At 49.7% G+C, this 14,692-nt stretch overlaps 1 protein-coding gene across 1 annotated transcript in view; it reads right to left on the minus strand.

Moving 5' to 3' along the window:
• Nucleotides 1-14,692, minus strand: part of pstpip2 (proline-serine-threonine phosphatase interacting protein 2) — a 210,050-nt gene that overhangs the window by 158,424 nt on the left and 36,934 nt on the right. Inside the window, exon 2 of the mRNA XM_069923777.1 lies at nucleotides 5,448-5,548. Coding sequence (XP_069779878.1) covers nucleotides 5,448-5,548 — 101 coding nt within the window. The remainder of the gene's footprint in view (nucleotides 1-5,447; nucleotides 5,549-14,692) is intronic.

A 14,692-nucleotide genomic window follows, 5' to 3' on the forward strand; every position in this document is an offset into this window, starting at 1 on the left:
TCACTGGAACAGGCCAGTCTCAAGAATGATGACCTTGAGGCTAGCGAACTCATACTATTGGGTGAGACCTCTAAGGACCAGCGGCCCCTGCTCTACCAGCTGCCGCTTCCCAAGCCCGGGAGTGCTTTATCTGCGGCAAGGAACAGCACCTTTGTGCCCGCTGCCCAGCCAAAGACTCAACATGCTCCAGCTGTGGGAAGAAGGGACATTGGGCAAGGGTCTACTGCGTGAAGGGAGGTCTAGAAAAGTCCATGGCCTGTACTGCTCCATCCAATTCCAGCCCCAAGTTGTCTGCACCGACTCGCCCAAGATCACCTACTGCGCAACCTGCTGCCAATGGAAACAGGGCAAAAAGGCTCAGCGACCATCTTGCAGCGCCCCAATTTTGAATTCAGCGCCATCATAATCACCAAAGGAGAAAGGAGGGCAGCCATCTTGCCGTGTCACGAGGTCGGCACCACTCAGGATGGAGGGAGCCGTTCGAGGGAAGAACACGGCATCTCCAGTGACCTGGCATTCCTGGTCCTCAACCAGAATAAACCTCACCAGCTCAGCAACTCGATGGTGATGGTAAAGGTAAACGGACATTCGACCAAATGCCTGATTGACACAGACTCCACAGAAAGTTTCATAGACTCACGGACTGTGCAAAAATATAACTTAAAAATGTACCCGTCTCATTATCGAATCTTCCTAGTGTCCCAGTCCCATTCAGCGTGTATACAGAAACATTGTATAGTTCATCTGTCAATTCAAGTGGGGAATTTTGTAAATTTCACCTTGTGACGGCCCGCAATTGAGGAGATCGGACCGGCACATCACGTGGCAGCAGACACAGACAGAGATCGCTAAAGTGACTCCCAGGACAATGAACCAATGGGAATAGAAGCTGGGGCAGCATCAGACCAATAGCCCTAAAATAGTTTTGGTCAAGATGCCCAGCTAACTCAGCAGAAACAGGCTGGGGAAGAAGGGCATTCATATGCATGGAAGTTCCTGCCCGCTTTTGAAATTCATATGGATGTCAGTGAATCAGCCAAAATCAGCAGGAACTTGAACATATAAAAGCAGTGTGTATGTGTGTTTCTTTGCAGCGTTCGGCTACATCATGTACATTTTAGATGATTTGTGTGCTCCAGCATTGTTGGGTCTGGACTTCCTATGTCCTGTTAAAAGCGTGACCTTGGAGTTTTCTGGTCCCCTTCCCCTGGTATCGATTTGGAATGGATGGCCCTCAAAAACCAGAACCCACTTGTAGCCTCTTCACGCTGAATATCAACCCCCTGCCTCTGTTCCCCAACCTGTCTACCAACTGTAAGCCCATCGTCACCAAGAGCAGGAGGTACATTGCGGCAGACAGGGAGTTTATAAAGACAGAGACCCAGCGCATGCTTGAAGAGGGGATCATCGAACCCAGTACCAGCCCGTGGAAAGCGCAAGGGGGAAAATAAGTCCAGGTTAGTGATTGACTAACGCCAAACAATTAACAGTGCTGGACGCATACCCCCTCCCTCACATTTCAGATATGAAGAACGATACCGCACAGTATCGGGTCTATTCGACCATCGACCTGAAAGCTGCCTATCACCAGCTGCCAATCCGTTCCGAGGACCGCCCATACACGGCATTTGAGGCTAACAGTTGACTATCAGTTCCACAGGGTCTCTTTTAGCATTACCAGCGGGGTGTCTATCTTCCAGCAGCAGATGTACAGGTTGGTGGACGATTATGGGTTGAAGGCTAGCTTCCCCTACCTCGACAATGTCACCATCTATGGCCACACCATGGAAGACCATGACGCCAATCTCCAGAGATTTCTCCATGTGGTGAGAGACCTGAATCTCACCTACAATTCTGACAAATGCGTAGTCAGGATTACACGACTGGCTATCCTTGGCTACGTGGTGGAGAATGGTGTCATTGGCCTCAACTTTGATAGGATGTCCCCCCACCTCCTCACCCATGGAACCGCAAAGGCTTTGAGGAGATGCCTGGGGTTTTTCTCATATTACGCTTAGTGGGTCCCTCAATACGCTGACAAGGTTCGCCCCTTCTTAAAGGCCACAACTTTCCCCCTTTTGGCCGAAGCCCAGACCGCTTTTCATTACGTCTGAAGTTACATTGCGAAAGCCGCCATGCTTACAGTAGACAAAAATGTACCTTTCCAAGTGGAAAGTGACGCTTCGGATGTAACCCTGGCCGCTACTCTCAATTAGGCGGACAGGCCAGTTGCATTTTTCTCACTGATGCTTCAAGGCCACGAGCTCTGGAACCCATCTGTGGTAAAGGAGGCTCAGGCCATTGTAGAAGCCATAAGGCACTGGAGGTACTACCTGGCTGGTAGAAGATTTACACTCTTCAAGGACCAGCACTCCATCGCCAATTCATGTTCTGCTAGGTGGAGGATCGAACTCTCCACCTACAGTTTTGACATTGCCTACTGGCTAGGGGCCCTTAAGGACCTTCCAGATGCCTTGTCCAGGGGATGCTGTGCTTCCACACACACCGGTCAACTGCGGACCATTCATAATGAGCTATGCCATCCAGGGATCACCTATATGGCTCATTTTGTCAAGTCCTACAATTTTCCCTACTCAATAAAAGACATCAGGGAAATGACCACGTCATGCCAAGTCTGCATTGAGTACAAGCGCACTTTTATCGCCCCACGAAAGTGTACCTGATTAAATCACCCAGGCTCTTCGAACGGCTCAGCGTCAATTTTAAGGGACTTCTCCCCCTACGAACAGGAACATCTACTTTCTCTCAGTCATCAACGAGTACTCCCGCTTCCTTTTTGCCATCCCATGCCCAGACACGTCCACCTCGTCTGTTATAGAGGCCCTATACACTATTTTCACCCTGTTCGGGTATCCCGGCTATATTCATATCAACTGGGGCTCAGACTTCATGAGTGATGAGCTGTGTCAGTATCTGCTGGTGAAAGGCATTGCAACCAGCTGGACTACCAGTTACAACCCCCAGGAGAACTGGCAGGTTGAAAAAGAGAATGCTATGATCTGGAAGGCTATCAAACTTGTCCTGAAACAAAGAGGCCTTCCAGACTCACACTGGCAGGATGTCCTCCCCATCGCTCTCCACTCAATTCGATCACTACTCTGCACTGAGACCAACGCAACTCCTCATGAGCTCGTTTTCACATTGACAGAAGGTCGGCATCAGGGACTACACTCCCAGCCTGGCTCACTACTCCTGGTGCAGTCCTTCTCAAGAAGCACGTGAGGAGAAGGAAGACCGAACCCCTGGTGGAGAGGGTGAAATTGCTCCATGTCAATCCCACATATGCTTACATAGAGTCCCCGGATGGCAGCTAGAACACCATCTCCATCAGGGACCTGGCACCCGCTGGATCAATGGATCCATTGCCTCAGGTGCCCCACAAGCTATCAATTTTTTTTCTCCCCCCCCCCCCGCTCAGGGCCTCAGGGGACCCGGTTCAGGAGGAAAGTGAACCCCCCTCTATCGTTGAGCCGGAGCCCCAGCAGGCAGAACAGGAGACTCAAGGAGCCCAAGGCCCCCCAGTGCTAAGGCGCTCCACCAGGATCTCCAGACCCTCGGACCGCCTGAATCTGTAAATAGTATTGTAAATATTTCTCTTCTGTGTCTATTACTGGCTTCTGATCCTTGTTTTCTTCATCCACAGGCACTTAATTCTGAAGGAAGGGGTGAATGCAATGAACTGGGATTCACTAGCAGTGTTCTGTACTGACGACTGGTCCCGCCTCCCGGCCCCTCCCACCAGGGGTTTGTATATAATCCTGGTTTCCCGCCTAAACCCTGAACCCCTCCGAAGCCTGTCATGAACCCTACCTGTGTTGTAAGCTAATAAAAGCGTTAGTTCTCCCTCCAGTCGAGTGTGAACTTTTATCTACACTACACACTGCACTTCCTTAGTGAAAGCAGCCAGGTCACCACATTAGTATGCCTTTTTTGCACAGTTCCTGGAAACATTCGCAGCAACCAATTCTGTCAGCTCCCACGCATGGTTTCCCCCCTACTGGGTGATATTCTTTCAGAAGATAAGACAGATACTTTGTTTAGCCATTTATAATTTTTCTGGAGGCCCAGCAGGAGCTTAAAGCACAGATGGTACTTTCACCACTCTGCTGGTACCACGACAAAAGGGCAGAGGTCTTGGGTGAACTCAAGAATCCAAGCTACCACAAAACAACTGAGTACACTGGAATCAAGGCAGCACCAGGATCCACATTCTACCTGAGCACATTCTTTCCATCAAGGAGATCCAAGGTCAAACCTGGTGCTGCTACTGCTGAGCAGACAGTGGTAATGAAGGAGTTAATCTACCAGTCCCAAGTTCAAACCCCCCACAGAAGGTGAAGAATTTAAGTTCAGTTAATAATCTGTATATTAAAAGCGACTGAATTGTCTTAAAAACGCAACTGATTCGCTATTGTCCTTCATGGAAGAGAAATTCCCCTACTTATCCAGTCCAGTCCTACAAGAGATTCCAGACACACCCTTGGAAGTGGGCCAGAAAACCATTCAGATCAATGATTGGCATTAACTATTGGATGTCAGCAGGGCGAAGATCACAAATAAAAAAAATTAAAAATCCTGACTCAGTGCAGAGCAGACACCAGGCAAACAGAGAACTGTGATACACTCAAGGAAGAAGTTGGAGACACTTTTAGCGAATAAACTTTCTTGACAAAACAATTCCACTGCACTCGCTTTCCACAGCTCTCGTCTCTTCCTCTGGTTAAAATACCAGTTCACAGCATCAGAAACTGCTTTGCAGTTATTGAAATACTTTGGAGCACTGCATACCAACTTCTCATCAAATTTATCAACCGTCTGTTGAGCTTTGTAGGATTTTAAAACCAATGGGGCTCACCAGATTAACATAATAATTCCTAAAATGCCAGAGTCCCTGAGTGGGCATGCTGCTGAGAGGGGAGGTAAGGTGCTCGGGTCTTGTTCCACAGAATGCAGTCCGACACTTTGCTTCCTGACAGATTTTACCAGGCAGGCTGCCTGCTGTTGAAATGATCTCAGCAGCTTGTGAAGGTGGCATGACCCTGATCAACAAGGTGGCCCATGACACCCAAGTATCATGGCTGCCTGAGAGAAAGCTTTCCTATCGAAATAAGAGCTGGTGAGAATCAAACACAAGCAAACTGGCAATTCCTTGCACTATTACAGTGACCCTGGTTTGAATCCACCGCTGTCCGTAATGAGTTTGTACGTTCTCCCTGTAATCTGCATGTGTTTTCCCTGGGTGCTCCCATTTCCCATTAGGATAATTGGGTGCAATTGGGCGGCAGAGGTATAATCGGCTGGAAAGGCCTTCTGCGTGCTGTAACTTTAAAATTCATCCTTGGTCCCACCAGCCAATGTATTCCTTCATTATGTATACCCACAAACCCACAATCCAAATGCAAAAATGCAGATCTCGATAGTCCCACCTCTGTTTGATAAATTCTTCTAGCTCTTTACAGGTTTTCCGTCCATCGTTCATGTGCTGAACCAGATTGTCATAGCCAATTGTGCTGGTTAGGTCTGTACTCTGGAACCAAAGCAGAAATGCAAAATAATTGGAATTGGGAAAAATAAGACACAAATGAGCTTTTGCAGGACATAGCATTTTTAAAATACATCTATTTTCAATCGCTATTGAAACATTTAACACTGCAGGAACAAGCCCTCGGGCTCACGACGTTTGTGCCAAACATGATACCAAATCGCTTCTATCTGCCCCTGATCCATAGCCCATCATCTCTTCCATATTCACATCTCTACCTAGAAGCTCCTTAAGCACTTCTATTGTATCTGCTTCCAGCCTTATCCCTGGCAGCCTATTCCAGGGACCTTCCACTCTGTCTAAACTTACCCCACATCTCTCCTTTAAACTTTTCCTCTTCTCACCTTAAATGATATGTCTAGTATTTGACATTTTTACCCTGGGGCAAAAATTCTAACACCTCTCCTTGTAGTTCATACCCTCGAAGCTGAAACAAATGAATTATAATCCTTCCTCCAAACTATCTTTCTCACTGAGTTACAGCTGATTGGCACCACACAACAGTTGCCCCATTGATTACAGAAACAAATTTTGTGCCTATGGACACGTTCCCCACTGAGCTGGGCAAGCTGGCCCGCCTGCTGAACCGGTATCCTCTCCCCTTAAGACCCCTAATAAAGCCCTAGTCTCCTCCCTCATACTTGCCCCTGGACTTCGTGTCTGTGAGTGGTCATTGATTGCTCCACAATTTATTGATCTAAAGTTTTAGGTGCCATGGACAAGGCGATTCAGTTTGAGAAGCTGGAGATTGACCCCAAAAACCCAGAGGCCTCCGTGAAATTTGACATGTGGCTACACTGCTTGAAGGCGTACATGAAGCACCACGAAGTCACAGCAGACGACGATGAGTATGACCTACTGTTCACAGCAGTAGGCCATCGCGTGTACCAATTGATCCACGATTGTACAGGGTATGAAGAGGCGATGGCCCTGCTCCAGCAACAGAACAGAGCACCGAGGAATGCTACATACGCGTGCTTCCAGCTTGGCTCCTGACACCAAAGCCCAGGTGAGTCAGTACTTGAGTTCATGCGGGCCATGCGGGAGCTGGGACGAGACTGTGGATGTTGGGATGTGACGGTGGCAGAGTACCAGTAGGAGCTCATCCGCGATGGACTGGTCGCAGGATTCTGCTCTCAAAACATCCGCGAGCGACACCTGGAGAAGGGTGATCAGTCCCAACAGGAGGTCTTGCAGATGGCCCAGGCCATGGAGATGGCCCAAAAGAATGCAGAGTCCTACACCGTGAGCATAGATATGCAAAACAGGCAGCGCCCTACTGGGATTTGGGGCCCTTGTCCCTGACGGTTGCCACAACTGCCAAGCACACGAGGTGCAACTACAGTGGGCAGAGCAAGGATCTATGAAAGTACTGTCCTGCTTGTAGCACGACCTACTCAAACTACCAGCGAAAGGGGCACTACACAAGGGTATGCCAATCTAAGCCCCCCCCGCGACCAGCGCCGTGTGCGGCCTGCGACCCATGTCGCCATCTTGGATCGAGCAGCTCCAGTTGTCACTTCCGGTTACAGAAACCAAACTTTTGTGTCCAAATCACGACAAGAAGGGACGACACTGCCGGCTTAATTTTCAGGTTCTACCGTGTGCCATCCATGGGGCAGCCATCCTTGCAATCTTCCGGGTGGTTATTTTGGCAGCCAATGACTCAACGACATGGGAGCAGTGGGTTAGACAGCGAACTGATGTGAGCCTCGATCATCTTGGACCAGAGTCAACCACACCAGCTGGGATGGTCCACAATGGACATAGAAGTAAATGATCACACTACGGGCTGCCTATTCAACACAGGAAGCACCGAGAGTTTCATACACCTGAGCACCGCCAAACGCTACTCCCTGACCGTGTCCCCTGTGAAGTGCCGTGTAGCACTACCCCTCTCGACAGAAATCCGTGGGAACGGTTTGGTTCACAGAACCGTGGGGGGGAACGAAATACAAAAGTTTCAGACTGCTGGTGATGCCCCATCTCTGCGTCCCGGTTATATTGGGACTAGATTTCCAGTGCCAGCTATAAGGGGTACTGATGCAGTTTGACACCTCCCCCCCCCTCCCCTATCCTCCGTTCACAGTCAGGAACAACCAGTTCCGGGAGGTCCCTCCCACTTTCCTGGAGAGGCCCAATCACATGCTACCAACCTATGGCCTGGCCACCCTACAGGTCCATCCATCCCCGCTGTTCCAAAACCTCACCCCAGACAGTAGGCCGGTGGCCACCAAGAATAGACAGTACAGCCCAAAGGACAAGGGATTCATTAGGTCCGAGGTGGAATAGTTGCTGAGGGAGGCATTATAGAGCCCAGTAATAGTCCATGGAGGGCACAAGTGTTGGTGGTAAAGGGGGCAGAGAAGAACCGGATGGTGATTGACTACAGTCAAACCATCAACTGGTTCACCCTATTGGATGACTACCCCTGCCCTGAATTGATGACAATGGTAAATGAAGTCGCAAAATACAGGGTCTTCTCGACCATAGATTTCAAGTCAGCATACCATCAGATCCCTATCTGCCCAAAGGACCAGCTCTACACTGCATTTGAGGCTAATGAGGTTGACTGTACCAATTCTTGTGGGTCCTTTTCGGCCTCACAAACAGGGTATCGATTCTAAAGGGAAATGAACTGCATGGTGCACGACAATGGGTTAAAAGCCACCTACCCATACTTGGATAATATCACCATGTGCGGCCAAGACCAGAAAGAACACGACGACAGCCACTGGAGGCACTACTTGGCCAGCAGGCCATTCACCTTGCTGACGGACCAGAGAGCCATTGCCTTTATGTTTGATAAAAAACAGTGGGGCAAAATTAAGTGACAAGATCATGTGGTGGAGAATTGAGCTGTCCACCTATAATTACGGGATCTTGTACCGGCTGGGTAAGCTCAGCGAGCCGCTCGATGTGCTGTCCAGGGGAACCTGTCCCAGGGTGCAAGTAGATCGCCTCCGCGCCCTCCACAATAGCCTCTGCTGCCCTGGGGTCACAAGACTCTACCGCTTCCCTACTCGGTGGAAGAAATCACAGAGCTGACATGCAATTTCCCGGTCTGTGCGGAATGCAAGCTGCAGTTTTACAGGCCAGAGAGAGCCCACCTCGTCAAGGCCACTCGCCCCTTTGAACATCTCAGCATAGATTTCAAGGGGCCCTCCCATCCATGAATCAGAACAGCTATTTCCTGAATATTGTGGACAAATACTCACACTTCCCATTTGCCATTCCCTGCCCAGACATGACCACAGCCACGGTCATTAAAGCATTCTGCACCATATCCACTCTGTTCAGGTACCTCGCGTACATGCATAGCGACCAGGGTTCAGCATTCTTGAGTGAGGAGCTGCGATGTTACTTTCTCTCCAGGGGCATAGCGAAGAGTAGAACCATCAGCTACAACCCCTGAGGGAATGGCCATATAGAGAGGGAAAACGGCACCATTTGGAGGGCAGTCCTCTTGGCCCTAAAGACAGAAGAGATGAATGTGTCCCAGTGGCAAGAGATAATCTCGGAAGTGCTGCATGCTACCAGGTCCATACTCTGTATGGACCCATCCAATCATATCAGTTATGAATGCAACGCCTCATGAAAGATTGTTCTCCTTCCCTAGGGGGTCGGCATCAGGAACCACGCTGCCGGTCTGGCTGACGGCCCCTGGGCTGGTGCTCCTCCGTAAGCACGTTAGAACCCACAAGGCAGACCCACAGGTGGAGGAAGAGCACCTCCTGCATGCAAACACCAGTATGCGCTGGTAAGGTACCCAAATGGAGAGGATGACACAGGAAGGGACCTGCATGAGTGGGATTCCCAGCATGGGAGGTGCATCAGAAACCCTTGGGCAGCAACCAGCCGGCCTCCCGAATGTTTACCCCCCACTGGAGGGTTCCCCTCCTAGATTACTGACTAACCGCCCTTCCCCCCGACCACTCCCACAGACCTGGGAGACACTGACACAGTTCAGTCCCCCAACAGCCAGCCCAGTGACCGAGTTATTGGGCTGCCGGATCAAGGAACACAGCCAGCGGGACTGCGGAATCCAAACGACAGGTAAAACCACTGGAGAAACTAAACCTGTGAACATTACAGTACAACTCATGGAGCGTAAAGACAGTGCCCCGCAGGGTGAATGTGGTGGAACATGGTAATGTGGGCATGTTCCCCAGTGAGCTGGGCAGGCTGGCCTGACTTCTAAACTGATAGCCCCTCCCTTAAGACCCCTAATAAAGGCCAAGAGCCCTAGTCATACCTGCCCTTGGACTTGAGCCAGCAGCATGCTTAGGCATGCTTGGATCTTTAGATCAATAAAGCCTTTTGCCCTTACTTCATGTCTGTGATGGTCATTGATTGCTGTACAGTGCCGTGAATAGCTGACAGGAAGGGTAGTTCTGCTCAGGCAGCCAGCACATTGAAACGCTTCCTCGCATAACAATACAATCTGCAGTGCTGCCATTGACTTCCCTCCTGTTAAAAAGGCACAGTAAATGTTGGAGGAACTCAGCTGGTCTCACAGCATCCATAGGAGGTAAAAGTTATATTACTGACATTTCGGGCCTGAGCCCTTCTTCAAGGTATAAGACAGGGGTGGCTAAACTTGCTCAAGGCAAAAGCCACATACGATAAACTTCAGATGTTTGAGAACCGCAGGACATGAAAAAATATTACTTACAAATTTTTACTCTTACATGCACAAACATTTTATACAAATAGTAAGAAATACATCTATGGAATAATATTTATTCATGTATGTAGTGTTTTTTTTTTAAACAGCTAATTTGTATTAGTTTCAATAAGCAAAAAGTGCACATACTGTATGTAATAGTTAAGTTTTGGGGGAGGCCAATTTTTTGGGGTAAAATTTAAGGGATCACACACATACTACTTTGACCGTGCATCATTCAGGGTGTCGGGAGCTCGGGTGGGCGGGCGGCTGGGGCCTAGGCGAGAGTCCGCAACCAGGGTGTCGGGAGTTTGGCTAGGCGGCCAGCTGGTGCCTAAATGAGAGTCCACAGTTGGGACGTTGGATAGGCAGGCAGCCAAGGCATAGGCGAGAGATCTCCATCAGAATGTCAGGACCTCGGACGAGCAGGTGGCTGGAGCCTAGGCAAGAGTCGCAGCCAGGGCATCGGGAGCATTGGATGGGTGGGCGACCTGGGCCTTGGTGAGAGTTCGCGGTCGAGGAGTTTCCAATCACAAGCCACGCCCACTAACACTACCATTGTGAGCACCAGTTCAAATGATTCTGGTGTCGGCCAATATATTTGTGTGCATTATATGTCAGAGCTGCATGTGGCTCGCGAGATGCGGGTTCGGGCACTCCCAGTATAAGCAAAAATCAGGCAGGCAAAAGGGCCATACACTGGCAATTACAGAATAGAGAAAAAGTTCTCAATTTCTCAATCCTTTCCATCTTAAGAGCATCACAGACCTGCCATTGCTCAGCCTCACATGGTGAAACATCACGTTCCTTGGTGAAGGTGGACGTCAACCTCTCTGGATAGGGTGGGGGGGGGGAGGAGTTACATGACGTGGCACAGCTACAAGAGCAACTATCTCAACTCGAGGTAATTCCTGACCTTGGGTGGTGTCTGGGTAGGCCCTTTGACCCTCTGGGGTTTCCTCCTGGTGCTCCTGTTTCTTCCCACATCCCAAAGCTGTAATGTTGGAGGGGTAATTGGACCCAAAAGATAGTGGAGTGATAGATTCTTGGGGGGATGGAGGGGTGGGAAAGAGGTAATGAAAATGTGAGATCACTACAATAAGGCTTAATGTTTTTCTTTGGCTTGGCTTCGCAGACGAAGATTTATGGAGGGGTAAATGTCCACGTCAGCTGCAGGCTCGTTTGTGGCTGACAAGTCCGATGCGGGAAAGGCAGACACGGTTGCAGGGGAAAATTGGTTGGTTGAGGTTGGGTGTTGTGTTTTTCCTCTTTTATCTTTTGTCAGTGAGGTGGGCTCTGCGGTCTTCTTCAAAGGAGGTTGCTGCCCGCCGAACTGTGAGGCGCCAAGATGCACGGTTTGAGGCGATATCAGCCCACTGGCGGTGGTCAATGTGGCAGGCACCAAGAGCTTTCTTTAGGCAGTCCTTGTACCTCTTCTTTGGTGCACCTCTTTCACGGTGGCCAGTGGAGAGCTCGCCATATAACACGATCTTGGAAAGGCGATGGTCCTCCATTCTGGAGACATGACCTATCCAGCGCAGTTAGATCTTCAGCAGCGTCGATTCGATGCTGTCGGCCTCTGCCATCTCGAGTACTTCGATGTTAGGGATGAAGTCGCTCCAATGAATGTTGAGGATGGAGCGGAGACAACGCTGTTGGAAGCTTTCTACGAGCCGTAGGTGATGCCGGTAGAGGACCCATGATTCGGAGCCGAACAGGAGTGTGGGTATGACAATGGCTCTGTATACGCTAATCTTTGTGAGGTTTTTCAGTTGGTTGCTTTTCCAGACTCTTTTGTGTAGTCTTCCAAAGGCGCTATTTGCCTTGGTGAGTCTGTTGTCTATCTCGTTGTCGATCCTTGCATCCGATGAAATGGTGCAGCCAAGATAGGTAAACTGGTTGACCGTTTTGAGTTTTGAGTGCCCGATGGAGATGTGGGGGGCCTGGTAGTCATGGTGGGGAGCTGGCTGATGGAGGACCTCAGTTTTCTTCAGGCTGACTTCCAGGCCAAACATTTTGGCAGTTTCCGCAAAACAGGATGTCAAGCGCTGAAGAGCTGGCTCTGAATGGGCAACTAAAGCGGCATCATCTGCAAAGAGTAGTTCACGGACAAGTTGCTCTTGTATCTTGGTGTGAGCTTGCAGGTGTCTCAGATTGAAGAGACTGCAATTCGTGAGGTACCGGATGTAAACAGCGTCTTCATTGTTGAGGTCTTTCATGGCTTGGTTCAGCATCATGCTGAAGATTGAAAAGAGGGTTGGTGTGAGAACGCAGCCTTGCTTCACGCCATTGTTAATGGAGAAGGGTTCAGAGAGCTCATTGCTGTATCTGACCCGACCTTGTTGGTTTTCGTGCAGTTGGATAACCATGTTGAGGAACTTTGGGGGGCATCCGAGGCGCTCTAGTATTTGCCAAAGCCCTTTCCTGCTCACGGTGTCGAAGGCTTTGTGAGGTCAACAAAGGTGATGTAGAGTCCTTTGTTTTGTTCTCTGCACTTTTCTTGGAGCTATCTGAGGGCAAAGACCATGTCAGTAGTTCCTTTGTTTGCGCGAAAGCCGCACTGTGATTCTGGGAGAACATTCTCGGCGACACTAGGTATTATTCTATTTAGGAGAATCCTAGCGAAGATTTTGCCTGCAATGGAGAGCAGCGTGATTCCCCTGTAGTTTGAGCAGTCTGATTTATCGCCTTTGTTTTTGTACAGGGTGATGATGATGGCATCACGAAGGTCCTGAGGCAGCTTTCCTTGGTCCCAGCAGAGCTTGAAAAACTCATGCAGTTTGGCATACAGAGTTTTGCCGCCAGCCATCCAGACCTCTGGGGGGGGATTCCATCCATACCTGCTGCTTTGCCACTTTTCAGTTGTTCAATTGCCTTATATGTCTCTTCCCGGGTGAGGACCTCATCCAGCTCTAGCCTTAGGGGCTGTTGAGGGAGCTGGAGCAGGGCGGATTCTTGCACTGAGCGGTTGGCACTGAAAAGAGATTGGAAGTGTTCTGACCATCGGTTGAGGATGGAAATCTTGTCGCTGAGGAGGACTTTGCCATCTGAGCTGCGCAGCGGGCTTTGGACTTGGGGTGAGGGGCCGTACACAGCCTTTAGAGCCTCGTAAAAACCCCTGAAGTCGCCAATGTCCGCGCTGAGCTGGGTTCGTTTGGCGAGGCTAGTCCACTACTCATTTTGGATCTCCCGGAGTGTGCGCTGAAGATGGCTGCATGTGCGACGGAAGGATTGTTTCTTCTCTGGCCAGACGGCTTTGTAAGGTGAGCCTGGTGGGCAGCTCGCTTCTTTGCCAGCAGCTCCTGGATTTCCTGGCTGTTTTCGTCGAACGAGTCCTTGTTTTTCCTGGAGGAGAAGCCCAGTACCTCTTCAGTCGTCCTGGTGCGAGAAAGAGACAAACGAGATGTGCTCCACACCAGGGTCATGCCCAGCGCAGAATGCCACACTGACCACCGGCTGGTTCGCTGCAAGCTCAACCTTCACTTCAAGCCAAAGTCCAGGAACAGTAAAGCCCCCAGAAAGAGGTTCAATGTTGGAAACCTGCAGTCAGACGAAGTGAGAGGAAACTTCCAGGCAAACCTCAAAGCAAAGCTCGAGAATGCAATCAGCCTCACGGACTTGTCCCCTGAAACCCTCTGGGAAGGCTTAATGTAGGATTATTATAAATGGGTGGTTGATAAGCAGTACAGATTTGGTGGGCTGTTTCCGGGCTGACTGTCTCGAACAATACACATCAAAGCAAAGATAAACATAAATTAAGAGTGGTAGGCTTCTCAGACCCTCCATCTCGTTCCACCATTTGATAAGATCATCACCTCAACTCCATATCTCTACCAACTCCAGCAGTGCTTTGAGAGGACATCCTGAGTGGTGGTGGGGGGGGGGGGGAAACACAACATGTACTGCCAGACTGGGACCACCCGTAAATTGGAGGAACACCTCATCTTCCAAATGGGCACCCTCCAACGAATGGCATTAATATCGACTTCTCCAGCTCCCGTTAAAACACTACCCCTGCCCCTACTTCTTTCCCCGTCACCTTTTCCAGCTCTGTCTCTCCCTTTTGCCTGTCACCTGTTGCGCAAACATGATAAATTCTTACCTCGTCCCTTTATCATATCAAATTAACACCTTTTGTTGGTCTGGGTTCCTCCCCCAGCCAGCATTTCAGAGATTTCCTGTTTCAGGCTCATTCTGCTTATTCCTTAAAGAAGGGCTCAAGCCCAAATTGTCAACAATGTCTTTAATTTTTATTGGCGCTGAAAAGACCAGCTGAGTTCCTCCAGCATCTGCAGACTTTAGTGTTTTACTCGAGGGATACTGAGGGTCTGCTCAGGAAAAAGAAAGCATAGGTATCTGGGATCAAGCAAATTCCTTGAGGATTGCAGGGGATGAAGGAGTACCAAATATTGGTTGGCCCACACTTGGAGCATTATATGCATTAATGAGGAAGCCTCTACTGC

The sequence above is a fragment of the Narcine bancroftii genome, chromosome 3 (assembly GCF_036971445.1).
Source record: "Narcine bancroftii isolate sNarBan1 chromosome 3, sNarBan1.hap1, whole genome shotgun sequence".
Classification (NCBI taxonomy): Eukaryota; Metazoa; Chordata; class Chondrichthyes; order Torpediniformes; family Narcinidae; genus Narcine; species Narcine bancroftii.